Source organism: Pipistrellus kuhlii, unplaced genomic scaffold (assembly GCF_014108245.1).
Source record: "Pipistrellus kuhlii isolate mPipKuh1 unplaced genomic scaffold, mPipKuh1.p scaffold_m20_p_6, whole genome shotgun sequence".
NCBI lineage: Eukaryota > Metazoa > Chordata > Mammalia > Chiroptera > Vespertilionidae > Pipistrellus > Pipistrellus kuhlii.
In genome coordinates this window covers 21,481,001-21,502,811 of record NW_023425562.1, presented here as the reverse complement: position 1 = coordinate 21,502,811, position 21,811 = coordinate 21,481,001, and the positions used below count along the sequence as shown (strand labels likewise).

At 52.1% G+C, this 21,811-nt stretch overlaps 1 protein-coding gene across 1 annotated transcript in view; it reads left to right on the top strand.

The window, feature by feature from the left end:
• Positions 1 to 1,811: 1,811 nt before the first annotated feature.
• The window catches only part of RIMS4 (regulating synaptic membrane exocytosis 4), a 46,421-nt gene continuing 26,421 nt past the window's right edge, over positions 1,812 to 21,811 (top strand). The window contains exon 1 of the mRNA XM_036418960.2: positions 1,812 to 2,085. Within this exon, the coding sequence (XP_036274853.1) occupies positions 1,989 to 2,085 (97 nt within the window). The 5' untranslated portion in view covers positions 1,812 to 1,988. The remainder of the gene's footprint in view (positions 2,086 to 21,811) is intronic.

Below are 21,811 nucleotides of genomic sequence, written 5' to 3'. Positions count from 1 at the left end.
AGACGTCTGACAGATGGAGTTGTAAGCTAAGGCACGGGTGTTATTTTTAAGCCTTGTAGTTTGTTATGCTGCAGTAGAAACTTATTTTACTTAATCCTCACAACCATCCAAAATAGAGGTTCCCATCCCCATTGTACAAATGAGGGAACTGGTAGGTGCGGTGCCACAGTTGGGATGGAAACTCTGGAATCTTACCAGCTCACCAGGCTGCTTCATGGAGAGGGTGTCAGAACCACTGGCAGAGGTTAGGCTGGATGGGGACCTCAGCTCCTGGTTAAGGCCAGGGAATGGAGTTCCAGTTTCTGATTGTGATTGTGTTCCTCTCAGGGGCTCTGAGTGGCTGAAGGTATGTATGTGGGAATGTCTGTGTGAGCTTGGGGGAGTGTGTTTCATTGTGTGTGAGTCTGAGCGTGTCTGTGCATCAGACTATATCTGTCAATAGGAGTGACTAAGTCTGTGTGTAGCGATGTCTCCACGTGATTTTAGCCAAAAGGCCAAAAAGCAATACGGCTGTGTCTCAATGTGAGCATGTGTGTGCCCACTGCAGGGTGTCTGAGTGTGTCTCCCTCTGAGGGTCTGTGTCTAAGGGTGACTGTATGAGTCTGACAGTGTTTGCCAATGTTTGTGTGTACGTGTGAATCAGTGGTGAGCGAGCCATCTCTGGGGGAGGCGCTGAGTATGTCTGTGCAGGTCTGAGTCTATGAGAGCGCATGTGTGTGAATTCTAGGGTGTCTGGGAGTAGGGTGGGTACATGTGAGTGTGTGTGCCTGGTTGAACTTCTCTGGATTTGTGTGAGATCTGAGGCCAATGGTGTCTATGCTTGTTGCTGTGTGTGTGTCGGCAAGTCTCTGGATGTGAGTCTGTACTCACGTGTGTCTACTGTGTGGGTCTAGAGCACATGTGTCAAACACAAGGCCCGGGGGCCAAATCCGTCCTGCCAGGCCTTGCAATGTGGCCCGCTCGGCGCTGTCATCACTGCACTCCGCTGCGTTTCCATCACAATGACAGTTTATGACTGGTCAGTAAACCATTCGGCCCGCGATTTAGGCTGGATTTTAGATTTTGGCCCCTTCTCTGATTGAGTTCGACACCCCTAGTCTAGAGTGTCTGTGGGTGAATCTAACTGTGTGGGTCTCCTGGTATCTGGAGTTTGTCTGTGGTTGTGTTTCTCTAAGTGGGGACATCTGGGTGAATCTCTCAGGTGTGCATCTGAGTCTCATGGTGGCTGGGATGGATTCTGCAAAGTGAATGCAATAGAGTAGGTGCCCGTTTGAGCTTCTCCGTGGGTTCACGCATGAACCTGAGGGTCTTGCATGCCGCGGGGCAGGGGGTCTAGGGCAGGGAGCCTTTGGAGGCAGCCAGGAAGAAGACGGAGAGTTGAAGAGATGAGGTCTGTGCGCCACCTCCAATGTGCCACTCCTCACACACAGTGCGTCCCTTCTGAGCGGGTCAGTGTCCCTGCGTGAGGCCTGTCTCATGGGTGACGGACTCCCGCCCGCATAGGGCCAGCCTGAGGGGTTGGGCACGGCCTCGGGACCGGGTCACACACAGCCTGGCACACGTCTCCCTTGGCTTGGCACACTGCGGGGCTCGGGGCGGCGGGCGAGAAGCCTCCCCCCCTGCGCGCCCTCCCGGCTCCCACGCCCCGGCGCGCGGCGCCCCTCTCGCGGGCGGCGCCCATTGGCTGCGCGCGGCTCCAGCCCGCCCCCCACAGCCGGCGGGGGGCGCCGCGGGCCAGAGCGCAGCGCCGCCGCCGCCGCCGCCGCCGCCGCCGCCAGCACCGCCGCCGGAGCTCAGCGCGCCCGGGCTCCGCTCACCCCGGCCCGGCCGCCGCCAGCCCGCCGCCCGCCGCCCGCCGCCGAGCCCGCCGGCCCCGGGCCGCCGCCACCACGCCGCGCGCCGTACTCCGCGTCAAGAATGGGGCGGCCAAGCTGCCCAAGCCGCCCGCCGCCGCCGCCGCGGCCGAGGCGCCGGGCGCCGGGGCCGGCATGGAGCGCTCGCAGAGCCGCCTCAGCCTGTCCGCCTCCTTCGAGGCGCTCGCCATCTACTTCCCGTGTATGAACTCCTTCGACGATGAGGACGCGGGTAAGCGCGCCGTCCCCCGCTTCCCGGATCCCCCCAACCCTGACCCCTGGGGCTGTCTCCGGAGCCGGAGCCGGAGCCGGAGGCCCCCTCCCGGACCCGGTGCGTCTTTAGCGGCGGCTTCTCTCGTCTTCCCCCCACCCCCGGCCCCACTGGGGGATGCGCCCCGGTCCCCTTCCTCACCCGCGGGATCGCGGGGTCTCCAGAAGGCGGTGTCTCGCAGCCTCCGCCGCCCCCCGGGGACCCGCAGGTCCTCTGCGTTCTCCCCTTTCCCGCAGGTGGGCCCTGGAGGGCGCCCGCGCCCGCGCTCCTCACCCCCCTGCGCCTGCTGGGTGCCTCCTGGCTGGTCCCTGGATCGGACCTGCAACCCTTCCTGAACCTCTGGGTGCACCCGCTCCTTAAACCCAGGGGCTCTGGCTGCCTCACCCCTGGGGCTCCAGTGCGCCCCCCAGCCCCCACCATTGGAGCTGGCGCACAGACCTCCACTCTCCATCTTCTTCCCGGCTGCCTCGAAGGCTCCCTGCCCTGGACCCCCTGCCCTGCGGCCCAGGCCTTAGCGCCCATGTATCTCTCCTCGCCTTCTCCTAGAGGCGGGGTCTCGGGACTCCCGGTTTTATCAGCCTGGAGCGGACCCCCAGGGTGGAGTGGGGGGAACTGGCCGGATGACGGCCTATCCTCTCCTTTCCAGCCTGCTGGCTCGGGTGCGGGGGGCGGGGGGAGGTAGGGGGCGCCAACTCTGCACCTGCGCGCCCTCTGAGTGTGCCCTGCCCCCCGGGTGCTCTTGAACCTGGGCACCATCCAGCGCCGAACCTCTGACACCCTGGCCTGTGCACAACCTTAGCCAGAGCCCGAGGGATGGGGTGGGGGGATGTAGGGGAAACCTGCTCTTTGGGACTTGGGGGCCGGGCAGAGGGAACCTCACGTGAGGGCTCTGAGTCAGGTTCTGCTCTGCGGAAGCGAATTCACCAACAGGTGGGGTAGCTGGAGGGCTTGGGTGAGCGCTCCCCAAAGAGTGCCACCTTGGGAGTAAGAATCAGGTCCCAGCCTTGCTTCTCTACGATTTCCTGTGACCTTGGTCAAGTCATGCCACCCCGGAGCCTCAACGTCCTCATCTGAAAAATGGGATGGCAGTGCCTCAGACACAAGGGCGAAGTGAAAAGCGTTTTTGTAAACGGAAAATCTGAGATAGTCAATCCGGGGTCAGAAGGGAAGAGGGGTGTATGTGGTGGTGAAGAGCAACATGGCTTCATGGACACTCCTGAGAACCCGATGAAAACAGTGGACTGTCTCTGATACACACGTGCACACCCACAGAATTTTGTCCTTAGTTTTAGGAAGTCCTTGGGCCCTGCTTAAGACTCCCTGCCTGCAGGGTCCTTGTCTGGTCAAACTGTATCTGATAACCATGGAATGGAGCTGAGGGTGATGAGGGTCACATCTTGTTGGAGTAGGAGGCAGGTGGGGAAAGGAAGAAGACTTTGTTGGCTAAGTGAATGAATGAATGGGGGGGTGGGGGGGCAGCAGCGAGGCAGACCCTTGGCAGACCTGTCTTGCTGTTGACCTGGAGATAGGGGTGGGGTAAAGATGGTTACTGCAGAGCCATTTTGTAGAATCGCCATTTTACAGAAAAAAATAACTGAGGCTCAGGGGCTTAACCCTCCCCCCCCCCCCCAGGTAGCTGAGGGAAGATGTACTATTCTGGACAAAGCAAGGTGAGGAGGAATTGAGGGGCTCCCTAACACAGTGGCCTCCATTGGAACAAAATCAGAAGAAATCAGGTGAGCATGGGCGCTGGGGGAGGGAGCCCCACCAACCTAGGTGCGTTGGCTCCTCCACCCCTGACTTGATTGACGTTCAACAGGCCACTTGGGTCTCGGGAGCCAGGCTGGGCAACAGATCAGGTTTGTAGCAGCATCCATGGCAGGGACAGTTAGGGTTTTCTCCAAAGTCATTCCATGTCATGGGTCAGGTGACTTGGTGGTTGATGTTGGTTGCAGGTGACCTGCTCTGGTTTCACTTAAGTCAGGTAACTTTGTGTAATGCTAGCGATTTTTTTTAAAGGTCCACCTGATGTTTTTTCAAGCGAATTTCTTAAGGTTTTCACTTGGAAAAGATCTAGAAATCATCTTGTTCAAAACCACTCCCCCCCAAATGCATGAGAGAGAGAATATATATATGTGTGAGAGAGACTGAAGCCCCAGTTGTGTGTGTGTGTGTGTGTGTGTGTGTGTGTGTTTGAGTGTGTAACCCAAGGTCACCCAGTGAGGCAGGCACAGAGAACTCAGAGTAAAATCAGATTCTCTTTCCAGTAAACCACTAGCCCTCTCTCTGAAAGAAGATTTTAAAAAGCCAGATCTCACTGTGTGGAAAATGGTTCCCAGGTGAGGAGGCCCCAGGGAGCGGCTGACAGCCACGAGCTTGGTTTGGGCATCTCGTGCTCACTGTCTGCTCATCGTAAGGGATGCTTCGGGTTTGGGAGGGAAAGAAAGTCAAGCTTCATTTCCGGAAGACTCGCCAGCATCTGGTGAAGATCGGAAGTAGGGACCGTTGTCTTGGTGTTTAATTTCTCTTGTTCTCCTCAAAGTCATTAATTTTTTCCTTAAAAAAGCCTTTTGGATTTATTCTTTTAGAACAGCATCGCGCTGAACTAATTTCTAAAAGCAGCTTGAATAATCTCTCAGATACCGGACAGAGATTGCTTCAGGAGGACTGTCTGAACCCGGTTCACTCTATGTCCTCTTCTCCATTCCCTCCCAAGTCCCCGTCTGGCTCTTCTGGGTGCCTCCCCTTTTTGCTGGTTCTGACGCCTGTCGAAGGCACCTTTTCCATCAACCAGATCGAGCCACAGCCATCCTCAGGGCTTACGTGCCACCCTTAGCCAGTTTCCTGAGAAACCGTGTGAGGAGGAGACTATTTCATTAGCCGTAACTGGGCCAGAGCACTCTCCTGCCTTAGGCTTGGGAGATTTGGACATTTTGTGGGCAAAAGAAGCTGCCCCTTCCTCCCACCACCCCTTTCTAGCCACCCTGGGGCTTGGGATGCTGGCCCTTGCAAATTCCTAGAATTCCTCTCAAGAAGCATCTCCCCTTACACGCTTAGAGCTCCTTTCTTATGCTGCTTTTGGCCCTTTTCACAAAGATGCTGGGTTTTAGGGAGGCGTCTACTTGGGGGCATTTTTGTGTCTGTGTCTCCAGTGCTCAGCCTTCCTGGCACAGGGTTTGTAATTGGGGAGTTAGGCACGGACCTTGGCTTTCTCATCTGTATGAGGAAGAAAATAGGAGCATGGGCCACATAAGGTCAACATTTAAAAAATGACTGCCTTTGACTAGGCATCCTCCTAGGCACTTTAAATATGTGATTTTAATTCTTTCCTCAGAGCAGCCTTATAAAACGAACATTCAACACCCTCATTTTTTAGATGAGAAAAATCAAGGCACAGAGCGAGTATTCGTTCAAGGTCACTCAAGCAGGAAGTGAGGGAGTTAGGATTTGAACTTGAACAATCTGACTCAAGCATCTGTGCTTCTAATGCTTATGCTGTTTGTGCTAGGCAGAGGGTTTAATGCAGTCAGTTCCTGGCACCAGGTAGGCTGACAATACCTGTTCGCTGTTATCTGTCCCATTACCAAGACTTGTTTATAGTGAAAAAGAATCTGTGGGCTTGGAGAAGGAGAAAACCTGATTCTCAAAAACGTTAGCTTTTGTAAATTTTTAATAAGCTAATTTCATTGCATTGTTACAGCAATTAAGGCAGAGTTGGGCCTTCCTTTCTTGGAACTGGTTTAAAGACGGGAATTTGGGGGACTGGCATGTGGAACAGGAGGGTGGGGAGCAGTGCAGCTCCCTGTGTCCCTGTTCTTCCTGAACAGTTAATTTTCATCACGTTTAGTCCTAGCCCTGCCGCTCTGCCTCGGAGCACAGCTGGGGAGCAGGGGTGTCTCCAGTTTTCAGCAGATACCAAAGGGGTTGTTACCTCAGGGTCTGGACTGGAGGATGAGGTCCCTGAGCCTGACCAAGTGGTTTTGGCGTCCAGTTCTCCCCCCTCCCGCCCAGGAGAAGGGCGGAGAAGCTAGAGCAGCCAGCTCTGATTTGCCCAAAGGATCCAGCGCAGGGAGGAAGTTGCCATGGCAACACCGGCTGGCTACCGGTCCCTCTCCTAGCCATTCGGGCAGCATCTCTGGGCTGGAAAGCCCTTTATGGCACCTCCCTCTTTTTACTCGAGGTGGCATGGTGGGTGGGTCCCACAAACAAATACCAAAGCCCACTCCCCTTCTCTTTAGGACAGACCGGAAATGGAAGGAGGTTGTCTGAGTTACTTCTCCTGGATTGTGGGGTGGAGATACCCATATTGTGCCAGACAGATCTTGGCAGGGGGACTCCGAGCTCCAACACCCCCCCGCCCCCGCCCCCATTTACTCCACTTGGCAGAGTTCTCTTTCCCAGACCAAGTGCTAACTTTTGTCCTTGAAATTTGACCTGAGCTTTTTCTGGGAAACAAAATGTCCTGCTGGGGACAGAGTGCTTCAGCCCTAGAAGGGTCCTGGACGGGTGAAGAGGAGGTCTTAAAATATCCTTTGGGGTCAAGGCCACTTGAGGGCATGAAGTTGAAGTTGTGAAGCCTCCATTCCCACCTTCATTTCTAGGGTGGGCAACTCCTGCCCCCTGCCCCCTCCCCCAGTTTACCACCTAGTGCCGTGGTCTCCTCCACGTGTTGGGCGTTGGGCAGAATTCGTCTAGAGTTGGATAACTGAGGCACGGTAAAGAATTGAGCCAGTTATTCCCATGGTTCAAGCTGTGAGACTACGGACCCAAAGCATCTCACTCTAATTACCCTGAAAGAAGTCCCTCAGATACATCAGGTGCCTGGGATTCATCCCTTGCCCCATTCCATGATCACTGGCATAAGCATCTGCTCTGATGCTTAGAGCTCATATACATATAAGCTAGAGCAGCCAGCTCTAGCAGATATATATATATATATATATATATATATATATATATATATATGTTTTTAAAAATATATTTTTATACAGAGAGGAAGGGAGAGGTATACAGAGTCAGAAACATCGATGGGAGAAAACATCAATTCAGCTGCCTCCTGCATACCCCCTACTGGGGATGTGCCTTCAACCAGGGTACATGTCCTTGACTGGAATTTAACCTGGGACCCCTCAGTTCGCAGGCCAACACTCTATCCAATGAGCCAAACTAGCTAGGGCTGAGCTCTTTTATTTTTATTGATTTTTGGAGAGCAAGGAAAGGAGACGCAGAGAGAGAAACATCAATCTGAGAAACAACGATCAGTTGCTTCCTGTATACGCCCAAACAGGGATGGAACTCACAACCTAGGTAGGTGGCCTGGCCAGGTGCCCTGACCTTTTGCTGTGTGGGACGATGCTCCAGCCACCTGAGCCACCCGGCCAGGGCGGAGCTCTGTTCTTAAATTCTCTCTCCCTCATGAATCCCCTCTTCCCTGTCCCCAAGCTGCCAGACTCCTGACTCCAGCCTCCACGCCTCTGCTGCTGCCAGAGGCCCGCCTGGTCCTGTTTGGTGGGAAGGGGGAAGGAGGGACCCATCCACCTCGCCTTCCTTGGGACATGCTGCTGCCTCACTCCCCACCCTCCATCCCAGAGGCAGAGCCAGCTCTAGCTGAATGCTGAGTGAGGGCGGGCAGAGAGTGGAGGAGAGTGAGGGCAGAAGAGCTTCTGTGTCATCTGGCCTTCTCCCCTGTCCCAGGGCCTTCCTTTCAGTTTGCCTCCTCTTTTCATTACGACCTTAACCACCATCGCTTCAGCATGCCTTTTAAGAATTGTTAGAGAGGTGCCAGTTTTGGAGAATGTGCTCAAGGGGGGTGCAAACATCTCCCCCACTGTAATCTATTCTCTGCCCCCCCCCCCCCCCCCCCCCCCCCCCCCCCCGCAGAGCTACAGTTAGTCCTGCTGTCTGTCTCAGAGCTCTGGTTGCCACCCTCTAGTTACCCGGAGTGACCAACCAACCGCACTGGAGTTCTCTTTCTCCCCAGCCCAGTTTAATCCCTGGGGTTTGGATTTGGCTTCTCTTTGGCTCTGGGCCTCCGTTTCCCTATTCAAAAAAAAAAAAAAGGTTAATTCTCTTTGTCTGGGCATCTCTTATGGTTGTAAAAATAAGATAATTGGAAGGCTGCTTGGCTATGCTTGATACTTTCCAAGATCTCACGGAATCACATAGCATCCAGAAGGCAGCTATTGCTGCAGATGTACCCATTTGGCAGATGAGGAAAAGCCGGGCCGCTTGGCGTCGTTTAACGGCTCCCTGGGGTTGCACAGTGGTGATCCAAACCCAGAGTGTTTGACTCGATAGGCCACCCTCCACCTCTTTACGTGAAACGAGATTCCAGGTGGGAAAGGGCTGTGTAAGCCCTGGGACTGTGCTTGTGCTATCAAAGCAGCAAGTGACAAAGGCTGTAATGTGGGGGCCTGTTCACACTCAGAGGCACCCCTTTAGGGTCCGCTATCCCGCTACAACATGCCTCAGCCCGCCGGAGAGCCTTCCTGGATGGTCCCCATCACGGGGCTGCCTGGCCTCCTTGAAGGATCCGGTTGTCTGCCCTGGCCCCGGGGGCCGCCATCACCTGCCTCTCCAGACTGATGTAGGCCAGTGCTGGATTATATTTAACGCTGTGCTATTTCCACTTGACAGCTCCCTGAGCACCATGCCCCCTCTCCTCTTCTTCCTCCCCGCTCCTTCCTTCCCCCTCCCCTTCTGATTCACTCAGAAACCGAGAGGCTGATGTCAGCGCCTTATTCTTATTCTTAGCCCCCGTAATTGTAACCGCATTTAGCAGTGCACACTTCATTAACAGTTCCTCAACAGAAGGAGGGTTGAGAGGACGGCGTGGCTGGGCAGGGACAGGGTCGGGTAGGGAGGGGTGGCTGCTGCAGGGACCCTGGCCAGCTGCCTCTTCTGGCCGGACCAACTGGGCAGGTTCCAGGCCTGGCTTTCCAAGCCTGGCAGTCTTGGAAGATGCTTAGAGAGCATCCAGTTCATTCCCCTTGTTAGGCAAGGAGGGAAACTGAGGCTCAGAGAGGCAAACTGGCTTTGCCAGGGTCACATGTTAAAGAGCCAGGACTCTGGCCTCTGAGTCTGGGTTTTCTCTTTTGGTATTTATTCGTTCAACTAGCATTTAATTAGCTGCTCAGTGCTGAACAGTTTCTGGGAATATATATCGGGGAACGAGGCAGGCACAGTTTCTGCTCTCACAGAGTTATGCTCTGGGGTCGGGGAGACAGACTCTACTCAGTTAAGCAATTAAAAAATAAATAATTTTAGATTGTGCTAAGTGGAATGAAAATAAAACAGGTTGATGGGATAGGAGGTAAGGTTAAGTAAGGTAGTTGGAGAAGGCTCACTGAGGAGGTGACATTTGAGTTGAGGTCTACGTGCCAGAAAGACAGCAGTGGAAATACGAGGGGATAGAATGATCCAGGCAGAGGGAACCAGTTGATGCAAAGGCCCCGAGGTCAGTGTGATTTGGGGTGGTTAGGGCACAGAAAGCAGGCCAACATGGTTCGTTCGACACAGTAGGTGAGGGGAGACAAGGTCAAAGACGTAAACTGGGGGCAGACCATTCGGCCTTGTGGACAATGATAATATATAAGGTGGGGAAACTGAGATCCAGAGTGAGAAGAGAAAAGCTCCCCTCCACCCAAAGCTGGGTAACATCAGAGAGAGAGGCTGAGAACAAGCCTCCTGAGCCCTGTCTTTTTTTGTTTCTTAGAGGGGGCTGTTCCTTTACATGCACCACGTGGCTTCCTTTCCCATGGTAGCTGAAATGCTCCTGTGGACTTCTGGGCAGGGCCCATCCTGCTTGTCCTGCTCCCCTCGTCGAACCTCACATGACCCAGCTTATAGCTTCCGAGGCTGATGCTGCTGTGAAAGGCCCCGGGGAGCTTCCGTGGCGGGACAGAAAGAACATGGCTCTGGAACCCAACAGACCTGAATTTTCTTCTTGCCTCCGCCATTTTTCAGGCATGTGACCTTGAGCAAATATGGCTTCACCTCTCTGGGACTCAATTTTCTCATCTGTAAAATGGGAGCATGACAATACGAAGTTCTTCAAAGGATTACCGTGAGGAATAAATGACACAGTGCACAAAATGTACCTATATATATATAATAAAGGTTTTCTCAATAGTCGATGCTCAGTTAGTGGTAGCTGCTGCAGTTATGGTAGTTATTGCTGTCAGTGTTCATGGGACAGAATAATTTAGGGGGCTCATTAAAACACAGATTGTTGGGCCCCACCGCAGAGTGTCTCATCCATTTGGAGTGGGACCTAGAAATCTCATTTCTAACAAGTTCCTCGGTGATTCTGATACTGACGCTGCTGGCCCAGGGACCTTGTGTTGAGAACCCCTGGGTTAGAGAAAAGAGCTGGAGAGAAATGAAGGGTTTTTCTCAAGTTTCGATGTATGTCTCCTGGCTACCTGTGTCTTAGATGCTAGGACATTGTTTTAATGTCCTGTTTTTATTACATGGGTCTCAGTTCAGATCAGCCTCAACTGCTGCCTTACTTCGCACCGAGTTGAAGGTGTAGGACCTCATAAATCCTCTTGGAAGGCTTCGTCGGTAGGAATGACAAATTGGTAGACATGAATTACACATCAGGCCATAACATCCTTTGGCAGGACAGAGGACTCAGACAGCTCTGGGGATTCGGGAGGGTTCGGATCTGGCACCTTTTTACGGGGGGGAACAGGACACGGCCCCCGTTTTGCGTTGGGGGAAGGCAGGGCTGTGTGTGAAAACCACGAGGTTCATTTGAGGACAAGCCTCTGCTGGGAAGAAGTAGATCTGAGGAACCAAGGAATTACTCATGAAAAGGGGCAGAATGCGGGGAAAAGCTACCAGGGAGTTTCCTGAGGCAGTTATGTAGATGTTTTTCGGAAAGGGGTCGCTGATAATTTTCTAGGGAAGGTTGAGATTTGGCTCGGATTGGAGGCAGCAGGGACAAACCTTATGATGTGATAAGATTCCTATCCAGTCCCATAAAACTCAGAGTGTGAAGACAGAGACATTGACAAGTAGTTTCCAGGTGAGACTTGTCCTGAATTAATGGGAAATAATTCTCTGAGAGGGATGACTCGGGTAGCAAGAGCACGGACTTGGGCAGCCCCAAACCTGGGCCTGAGTCTGCCCAGTACTGGCTGTGTCTCCTGCCTGTGGTAGGTAACTGTTCTGGAGTGAATGAGAATAGATAGGCGGCCGGGAGTGGAAGCTGCTGCCTTGCCTGCTCTGTGGGCTTCCCAGTGCAGGGGGGTGGGGGTGGGGGTGGGGGTGGGTAACGGGAGTGCACTGCCTGGGTTGGACGCCTGACTCTGGGCTGGCTATTTGGTGTTACTGTGTGCCTGGCTGCAGCAGGGGCCAGGAGAAGAGGTCTCTGCACAACTGCTGAACCTCAGCGTCTCCTCCGGCCGCTGCCCTTTGTCTTTTAGGCCTCAGAATCTCTATCTGCAGAACTAGGATCTGTGGGCTTGGTTTAGATACAACCCGGGGGTTCCAGAAACCAAAGGACACTTGTCCAGACCCCCTGGCTTCTCCTGTGGGGGTCTTCCCCCACTCTGCTAGAACCCCTCCACCGTCACTTTCATCCCCAGAGCGTCCCCTACTGCCACAGTTTCTCTCTAGCTAGCTGATCCTTGGCTGATTGGTCATTGAATAGATTTTAAAAGAATAAGTACGATTTGGATTAGGTAGTATGTGCAGATGGTAAAACATTTTAAAAGCATGAAAGATACCCTGGGAAAAGTGTCCCAGACACCTCCATCCTCTGACTCTCCTGCCCCCTCCTTGGGACAGACATTGCTCTCATAACCCGTATGTGGTGGCTACTAACACTATTATGTTACCTGGTTAAAAAGCCAAAGAGTGCGGAAGGACATCCAAGAAAACACCAGCCTCCCTCCCACCTGCCACCAGTCCCGCTGCCACAACCGTCACTGGTCTTTTATGCTCCAGGTTTTTTCTTTAGATTCCAGTTATCAGATTCTCATTAAGTACTTGTGGTGGTTGCCAGCCCTATGCCAGGCACTGAGGATTTGAGAGTAGTCAGGTTATATTAGGCAGTTTGGTCTGGTGGTGGTTACATTATGAACTCCACGGCAAGATGGCCTGTGTTTGAATCCTGGCTTTGCCGCTTGTTGGTTGTGTGGTCTTGAGCAAGTGACTTAACCTCTCTGAGCCTCAGTTTCCTCAGTTGTAAAATGAGCTAATAATAGCCCCTCCCTGTGTGAGGGTGTCATGAGGATTACATCTATATAATAAAAGGCTAATATGCAAATCAACCAAACAGCAAAACAACCGGTCGCTATGATGTGCGTTGACCAACAGGGGAAGACGCTCAATACAGGAGCTGCCCCCTGGTGGTCAGTGCGCTCCCACAGTGGAGGGATGGGGGGACACCGCTCAGCCAGAAGCTGGACTCATGGCTGGTGAGCACAGCAGTGGTAGCTGGAGCCTCTCCTGCCTCCACCGCATCACTAAGGATGTCAGACAGTCAGACATCCCCCGAGGGCTCCTGGATTGTGAGAGAGTGCAGGCAGGGCTGAGACTCCCCCTCCCCTTCTCCCCCTGCAGTGCACGAATTTCATGCACTGGGCCTCTAGTGAGTAAATAATTGTGAAGAGCTTTATAGATAGCCCACACACAGTCAAAGTGTATCAGAAGTGTTAGCTATTACTATCGTAGTGCCTTCACAGCAAAGTTTCTCTGAGGTCACCTACTCCTCTTCACTCAAAGCCCAAAGAAGGATTGCACCGTTTGTCCAAAGCCTCACGGCAGGTCTCTGGCCAAGCCAGGAATAGAATCCACGCTTCTAGACTGCCTGCTGGACCTTTTTCTCTCGCTGGACCCTGAGGTTTCAAGTCCACACCCTGCGTTTCCAGTGTCTGGGAAATGCCACCGGGAGTCACTCTGGGAGTGGGTGGGAGGATGGGTCACTAATTGGGGCCTGTGATGGAAATTAATTAGTTCCTCAGCAAATGTCTGGAGAAGCATCTTTCATCTGCCCGGGCCCAACACCAAGAATGGACCAGGTGCCTCGGCCTGGGCTGGAGAGTTATTTGATGCCACCATTTCCAACCTGTCACAGGCTGTAGCCCTCAGGCCAAGGATTAAGGTGGTGGCCACAGGAGGGAGGGCCAGCAGTCACTGAAATGGTAAAGATGAGGGACATGGGGCAGGGGACTAACAGCATGGCTCACCCCAGCTCAGGCATGCGGCTTGTTTGGAGAGTGTACTGGAGAGAAGGTGGCAGGATGAACAGGAAAATGCATTTTGGGTATGGCCAGACTATTGAACTTCATATTTGTTATTTCCAGGCAAAATTGACTCCTCCATTCTTGGTGGTCTTGCTTGCATTTTCTACCCCCATGCCTCTGCTGGGGCGATTTCCTCCTCTGGGATTACCTCCCCCGCCCCCCACCCCTTCAGGACTCCAGTGCCACCTCCTCCAGGAAGTACACCTCTCTTCTCTCAGGTGGAGGTGAGCATTTCTCCTGGGCACCCACATGCTCTTTGTGCTGTTTTCTCTCCAGCGCTTGCACAATCTGGCCCCTGTCCCTTTTCCACTGCCACACTGTGAGCCACTCCAGGTCAGGGACTGTGTGCATTTCACACCGGGAACAGTTTGGAGCTAAAAGGCAGAGCTGAATCCCAAATCTCCCTCTCCTTCCCACTCTCCTCCCCCTCCATTCCCCCCTTTCATCCTCCAGTAGTTGCCAATGGCCTGGCCCTGTTCTGGGAGCTGGTGACCTAAAGTGAGCCCAGTCTTTGCCCGCAGTCTGGCCATTTGGGGGTGGGGGTGGGGTGGAGGGGGGGGGAAAGTGGGGGGGGGGAGCTGGGAGAACTGACCTGTCTGGGATGGGGGAACGAGCATGGAAAGGGACAGCTAAGCTAAGGGGAGAGTGGAGTTGGCCAAGTGAAGGCCAGGGAGTGGGAGCAGATGTCATAATGTTGAGAGCATGGATTTGGGAGTCAATTATGAGTGGTGGGGTTTGAATCCCGGATTCTCTGAGTCTGTGTGGCTGTTTCCCTGTTCTTCCCTTCCCTTCCCTTCCCTTCCCTTCCCTTCCCTTCCCTTCCCTTCCCTTCCCTCTCTCTCTCATTCACACAAATGAAGTATTAACCATAATTGCTTCTGCATGGAGGAATTATGGGTAGTTTTTGCTTTCTGGTTTGTGCTTTTTAAAATATTTTTCAGCCAAAACCGGTTTGGCTCAGTGGTAGAGCGTCGGTCTGCAGGTTCAATTCCGGTCAAGGGCATGTACCTTGGTTGCGGGCACATCCCCGGTGGGGGATGTGCAAGAAGCAGCTGGTCAATGTTTCTCTCTCATCGACATTTCAAGCTCTCTATCTCTCTCCCTTCCTCTCTGTAAAAAATCAATAAAATATATTTAAAAAAATAAAATATTTTTCAAAATTTTTTACAATGGATATGTTATGGTTAAAGTTGAGGGCTTCTGAGTCTAGAGACCACATTCTCACTGATTGTTGTGTGACCGTAACCATTGATTCATTGTTGTTGAATCATGCGGTGATTCTGTTTCTCCCGCTATAAAATGGGGATAATGATGACTAACATAGGGCATCCATCACGGTCTGACGCTTCACCTCCATTAACTCGTTCAAGCCTCACAGCTGCTCCGTGAGGTAGGTACCATCACTCTCCCTGTGTATAGACGAGGAAACAGGACAGAGAGGTTGTGTCGGGTGCTCAAGATTACACAGCCAGTGTGTGTCAGAGGCAGGACTCATACCCTTTTGTCTGACTACAGAGCCTGAGCCTGACCACTGGGCTAACCTGCCTACCTCACAGGGTAGGGGTGAGAACAGTGCTGGGCACATAGTAGTGATCTATTAATTTAGTTCTTCTTAAGGCCAGTGGTGCAGAGGCCAGCCTGCAGTGGGCACAAGGGTGTGGAAAGCCCTAGCAAAGAAAAGAGGACGTGGCCGGGGAAATAACAGGACTGGATCACAGTAGGCCTTTCAAGTCAAGGTTCTTTGGCTTGAGCTTGAGGACAGTGGGGCCCCTTCTGGGTTTTCAGCAGCGAAGTGACAGATTCAGATTTGGGGTTTGCCTGGACCTCCTTGGCTGCAGGCAGGAAGCAGGGAGCCAAGAGGCCCCAGGATGGCTCCCTTTGGCTATAGTGACTGTTCCCAAAGGACTGACCATTCCAGCACCGAACCCACACACCGCGGTGATGGTATGAACTGGTGTCTGGACTGGCTGCATGGGCCAGAGCACGAGGCACGGAAGAGTCAGGAGTGTGTCACCAGGCTGGTCTGGTGGTGCCGGGAGGCTGGGAAGTGCCAGTGTGAAGGCAGGAACAAATTACTCTCCCGGAGAGACGAGGCCGGGCCAGGGCCTGCCGCGTTACATTATTAAATTTGTAATCTTCGTTCTAATGCTCTCCGGCGGTGAATAGGAACCAAATTTAAAATGCCGGCTTTGCATGTCTGGAATGGAGCTCTTTTTCAAGAACTCTTTGAAACCTGTAATTTCTCTCCAGAGGGGAACATCTACGTCTTAAAAAAAAAAATTAAATTAAAAAAATAAAGGAAAACCACTCTTTAGTTAAAGGTTGGGTTTACAAGGTTGTCTGTGACCCTAATCCTGGCCAGGGACTGGGAGTCGGGTCTGTGTGTCTCCAGCCCCAGGAGGGGCTCAGAGTGGGTCTGGACTCCAGGTGTTTGGTGCTGCCCCGGACATGTAAACCCCTCCCTCTGGGCCTTGCTGGGGAAGAAAGGAGAGAGAGGCCTCGTGCCCACCTCACCCCGACGTGGTTGGCACATCTGTTGATTGGTGAAAGGGTTTGGTAAAAATCGGGCCACCACCCCCAAAAGAATTGACTCATGTCAGTCTCTTGTGAGTTTTCTCACAACCTGTGCGGGGAGGGGCAGCTGGTAGAACCGTGGGCTGCGTGCGTCATTGCTGCCTTTAGCCTGGGAAGCAAGGCCCTGATTTGGGGTCACTGCGGGGTTGCTCTCCAGCTTTCCTCGCTGGGGCAAATGGGGTTATGCCTACCCTGTACCCTCTTTTCAGACTGTGTTCTGGGAACGTGGGACCCCGGAATTCCCTGTCCAAAGGGCTTAGAGTCAGCTTCTGTGGGCTGTTCCACGGACCACTTCCCTAGGTCCATCCAGGATGGACGTTGTTCATGGCTGATGTCCTGGTAGGTGGTCCTGAAGTGGCAGTTTGTGGAAGCGAGAATAGATCATAGATGTATAGAGTGGGCCCTTTGATATGCAGTGGGTCTAAGGGTGTAGGAGTGGGGAGAGGATAATGGAGGGAAGGGGCAGGCTGCAGCTGGGGGCCAGCTCCCTCCTCGCTTCTTATTCAGCTGTGGAACTCTGAGGATTCTAAATTTGAACCTGTCCTGGCCTTCAAGGTCATAAGGAAGGCATATTTGTCAAAGTGGAAGGGCAGGGCATATTTCATTTAACAGCCTGATTTAGAACGTTTAAATATTTAGAATAAGCATGAGGGCCTCAATTGCCTTGGGCCCCGCATCATCCTTTGAACTGAGTGTGAGGACAAGGCAGGGAAGCCCCTTCCCCTCCTGGCCCCATGTCCTGGGCCCTGTGCAGACACATGGTTTGTATGGCCCCTTTGTGTGAATTAGAGGGAGACACTTCTTCCCCTTTACCTCCATCCCTGGTGGTTACATTAAAAATGGTAGAAGGATGGATTAGAAAAAGGATCCTCTTCTCTAGTGCCAATGGGGGTATGCATGGTGTGGCAAGGGAAAAAAGGCTGGATTTCAGCCCTGTGACCACCATCCATCGGGCACCTTGGTGCAGGTAGCAAGCAGCCTATTCAATAGCTCACAGGCCCCATCGACCTGAACCAGAGAGGAGCCACAGGCAAGACCAGGAGGGAAAACACGGGCACTCTGGGATCTGGACATAATTGTTTTGTTCCTTTTGTTTTGTTTTCTAGATTTTCCATGTAAGTGGAGTCGTATGGTGTTTGTCTATCTTTCTCTAACTCATTTCACTCGGCATAATGCCCTCTTTGTCCATCCATATTGTTGCAAGTGGCAAGATTTCATTCTTTTTTATGGCTAATGTCCCATGATATATATGCATCACACCTTCTTTATCCATTTGTCTATCACATCCTGCACTTTTAATAATCAACTTCATCATGATAGCTAATGTTGATTTTGGGGTTTATGCATGCTAAGTACTATGTGCGCTTATTCTGGATTATTCTATTGAAACATCGTAAAATGAGGAGAGTACAATCGTCATACCCATTGTACAGACAAGGAAACTGAGGCGCAGAGAGGACAGGTTCATCTTTGGCTCAAGGCCATTCCGTAGTAAGGTCAAACAGAGGCCTGCTGGTATTGAGTCTATTACCCTGGCCATTGCCTTGTATAATTTTTAAAACTATTCCTTATGCAATAAACATTTACTGACCGCCGTTCTGCTATGCTGGGTCCTGAAGGTATGGTGTGAGAGAGGATGGCGGGGAGGAAAGACAAGCAGAGCAAATAACTAGGTGACCCCGTTGAGCAGGGGGTGCTGAGCACAGTCCTGAAGAGGAAAAGCTGCTTATCAGGCTGGACCAGGGGAAGGTGCTTTAGTCTTCTGGGCGATATGTGTGGTCAAGGAGGAGCTTCTTGCGGCTTATTTATGCCTCATGGGGACAAGGCAGGTGCATTAGCCAATGGGCACGGGGAGGACGTGCGGCCAGGAAAGAGGTTGGGTTAGGAAAGGCCCTTGTGCCATGCCAAGGACTCAGCCCTTCTTGAAGACCAGAGCTGTGTTACCATCCAGCACCATTTTCCCCCCAAAGTCAGAGAAGCAAGATGGAGAGAAGGAAGGTCATTTGGTACATTTTCAGCCAGGTCAGATATGGAACTCAGGGCTCTGAGCTCTCCCAGGCCTCGGTCTACACAGGAGTGGGAGAGTCACTATGGTTTTAATGTTTAGAACAATATTGTGCTTTCACAAGTTGCTAACACTTGTAGGGTTGCACTAGCGGGCATTTCCTGTGCATGTCCGTGTTCCAGATGCTGTGCTGATGTCATGCACGTGACCTTGTATGGTCCTCTTGCTGTTCCTGTTTTATAGACGGGGAAATTAAGGAAATCCGCCAAGGTCAAACACCAGCTGCTGGCAGGACCAGTGTCCTTGCTCAGTCTATGCTGTGTGTATCCAACGTGGAAATTTTTGGGAAAATGCAGATTAAAAGTGACCCTAGTTATGTAGTCCAAAAGCAGAATATTTAACCATTGGGGCCATTTTTTTTTTCAGTTGTGTATGTGAGTGTATGTGTGTGTGTGTGTGTGTGTGTGTGTGTGTAGGAATGCAAGCTTAAACCAAGGCAGGGTCATGCTGTGATACTGCTTTGTAAACTGAAGCCACTATTTAAAAATCACCTTAGAAGGACCTTCACAGGCTGGTCTCCACAGGGACACTGGTTTCTAGGATCAGGTCTGGAGTGGCATACGATCCATCTGTAGGCCACAGACGTGCCAGGGCAGGCCAGGGACTGCACAGGGCAGCTCGGCCTGACAGCCACACTTCATTTTCCTCCCTGCTTTCTGCTCCTGTTCTTGTAAAAAAAAAAAATTTCTTTTAAACTGACAGACTTACCCAGGATTTTATTCCACGCCTGGCCCCGCGTTTAAATGCAAGAAGCAGAAGGCCTGTGAGCTATAAATAGCCCGGGCTGCTTCTGAGCGGTGGCAGGGCGAATTTGTAGGTTCTGTTTCCTCCCAACCTGGTGACCTGGATTACTTCCTCTCCGCAGCGGCTGCTTTCCCCGCCGCCTCCCCTGCCATCCTTCCTGGGGCAGAGCACACCCCTCTAAGTGTTCAGTGAGCACCTACCCTGGGCCTGAGGGAGCCGCCAGCTCCGTCCCAACCTGGGTGGTGGGGGTAGGCGTGGACAAGGACGTCCGGAGGTGAAAAGCTTGTCATTGCAAAGCCGGAGAGGGGTCTGGGAGTCAGGAAAGGATCCTGGGGGGAGCGGGAGGGGGTGCTGGAGCAGAAGCAGGGAGCAAGGGCACAGGGAACCCAGGGAGGAAGTGGTGTGGCAGAAGAAGTCTGTGGAGACAGGCGTGTGATGCTTGGCACGGAGCACGGTTTCGTAATGACTGAGTGATCACATGCTTTTTTTGTGGGCATGTCCTGGGTCCTTCGGTGGCTCCCATGGCATCTAGAACCCAACGATATTGATAAGCAGGGTGCTCTGCATTTCACTCACCCAGTGAGTCTCAACCTGCTCTGCACGTCCCTTCTCATCCGGAACCAGAATCCTGAGCTCCAACCTAGACACTCAATTAAAAATCTCAGATGGACCTGGAAACAATTGTTGCTTCACAAGTTCGCCAGGTCCATGGTCAGCAAACCGCGGCTCTCGAGCCACATGCAGCTGGCTCTTTGGCCCCTTGAGTGTGGCTCTTCCACAAAATACCATGGCCTGGGCGAGTCTATTTTGAAGAAGTGCTGTTAGAAGAAGTTTAAGTTTTAAAAATTTGGCTCTCCAAAGAAATTTCTATCGTTGTACTGTTGATATTTGGCTCTGCTGACTAATGAGTTTGCCGACCACTGCCCCCCAGTGATTCGGATGCTCACACACAATTGGGATTCACGGAGCTCATCCCGTCTCCCATCTGGAGACTGCGCCTTCACCCCCAGACCAGTCTCTTCCTTCTACTGACAGACAGCTTGATGTAGAAAGTCCTTCTCCCCTTATGCTCAAAGTCACCTTCACCATTAATCCTAAAGCAGCGATGATACTGCAAATCAAATGATACTGTACAGTCCTTTGTTAACTACCAAATGCTTATTTAATTAGAAGGCAGGCCGGAACCGATTTGGCTCAATGGATAGAGAGTTGGCTTGGAGACTGAAGGGTCCCGGGTTCGATTCTGGTCAAGGGCATGTACCTTGGTTGTGGGCAGATCCCCAGTAGGGAGTGTGCAAGAGGCAGCTGATCGATGACTCTCTCTCATCGATTTTTCTAACTCTCTATCTCTCTCCCTTCCTCTCTGTACAAAATCAATAAAATATATATTTTTAAAAACAGATTAAAAAAAAAAAAAAAAAGAAGGCAGACACTACATGGGTTAAAATCAGACAGACGGGAATCTAAACCACTTCTCCTTTCCTGCCCCACCCGATTAGCTATGACCTGAAACCAAGGACAGCCTACCTGTGTCTCTCTCAGTCCTCCTCTCCTGAATGGGGATTGTAATAATACCTACCTCTCAGGCCACTGGGTGGACAGAGTAACGTGTGTGATATGGGCTCAGGACAGTAGTAAGACACTCACTTCATAATAGTTTATGAGTATTATTACTCCTGTTACATAAAGCACTTGCACGGTAAATTCAACATTGGAGAGGTTTTTTTTATTGAGTGCTGAATGAATGCCCAGCCCTACAGTGGGTGATGAGGAGCATCGTGAAAAAGTTCTTACTAAATGGCTGTTGTCGTTACCAGTGGCATTAGTATTATTGGAGCCGTACAGAGCTGCTGGAGTAGGTAGTAAAACCACCCACCTTTTCCTGATGGGAAGATGAAGCTCAGAGGGTTAGGGGGTTTCTGAAGCTCACTCGGCTGGTAAGAGATGGGAATGGATTTCATCTGTCTTCACCTAATTCTCTTCTCCCATTTTCTGACTGCCTTTTGCGATCGTTCACATATAAAGGAAGAAAGGCAGGTAGGGAGGGCGGGAGGGACTGTTACTCACAGGGTTCAGGGTCTCCCCCCAGCCGTCTCTTCTCTGCCAGGCAGTTTTGGGGCAGCCCTGTGGTCCTTTCTTCTCTCCCTCCACACCAGTCCAGCAGAGATCCAGCGCGGATGTCTTTGAACATCCTGCAGGCATTTAGGAGTTCCCAGGAGCACCCTGGGGCCGGCTGCTCAGCCGGCTCTCTCTGGTGGGGTTTGCAGCCTGAATAGTCTGGGTCTTCAGATCTGCAGGTGCAGCCCATTGCACCCCGAGTCATTGCCCAGTGCCCACGGTGTGGCTTCCTGGAGTCCAGGCCCCACCGATTTGTTGGCTATAGAATGCCCCCTGCTCTTGGTCTTCTGGCTATTCCAGAGGTGAGAGCAGGAGTTCTATCTTCTTCCAGGGGACTAACTGCCATTTAACTTGGTCTCCCTCTACTGGTTGAAAGGTCCTGTCCCCAAGTAAAGAAACGGCAAACGTCAACGAAGAACGAGAACTGTCTTAGCAGAGGGTCCCTGTAATCAGACCGACAGGCGTGTTCGTTGCTGGCAAAGTAGGTCCCAAGCCCGTGGCTCTCGTGCCTTTTATCCTGTGCAAGATTTTGACATAGGCTTTCCTCCTATGAGCCTTTCTCTGAGTTTGCTGGCTTTCTTGTGCCCTTCTCAGCTGCCCTATTCCGGTCTCTCCTTTCATCCACCTCATTATTCATGTAGATATGATTTCTAGGAGTCTCTGACATTGGAAGAACCCTGAGTTCAGAGTCGAGACAAGTTCTAGATCAGGACCGTTCCATAAGAACTGCTGTGGTGATGGCCATAGGGCATTATTCAGCTCTTGAAATGTGGTTTGTGCAACTGAGGAACCGAATTCTTTATTTTAAAAAAATATTAATTTAAGTGGTCACCTGTGGTTAGTGGCTAATGTGTTGGGCAACACAGTCCTGAACCCATCTCTGTATGTGCTGAGAGCTATGAGATCTTGAGTAAGTTTCTAACCCTCCCTG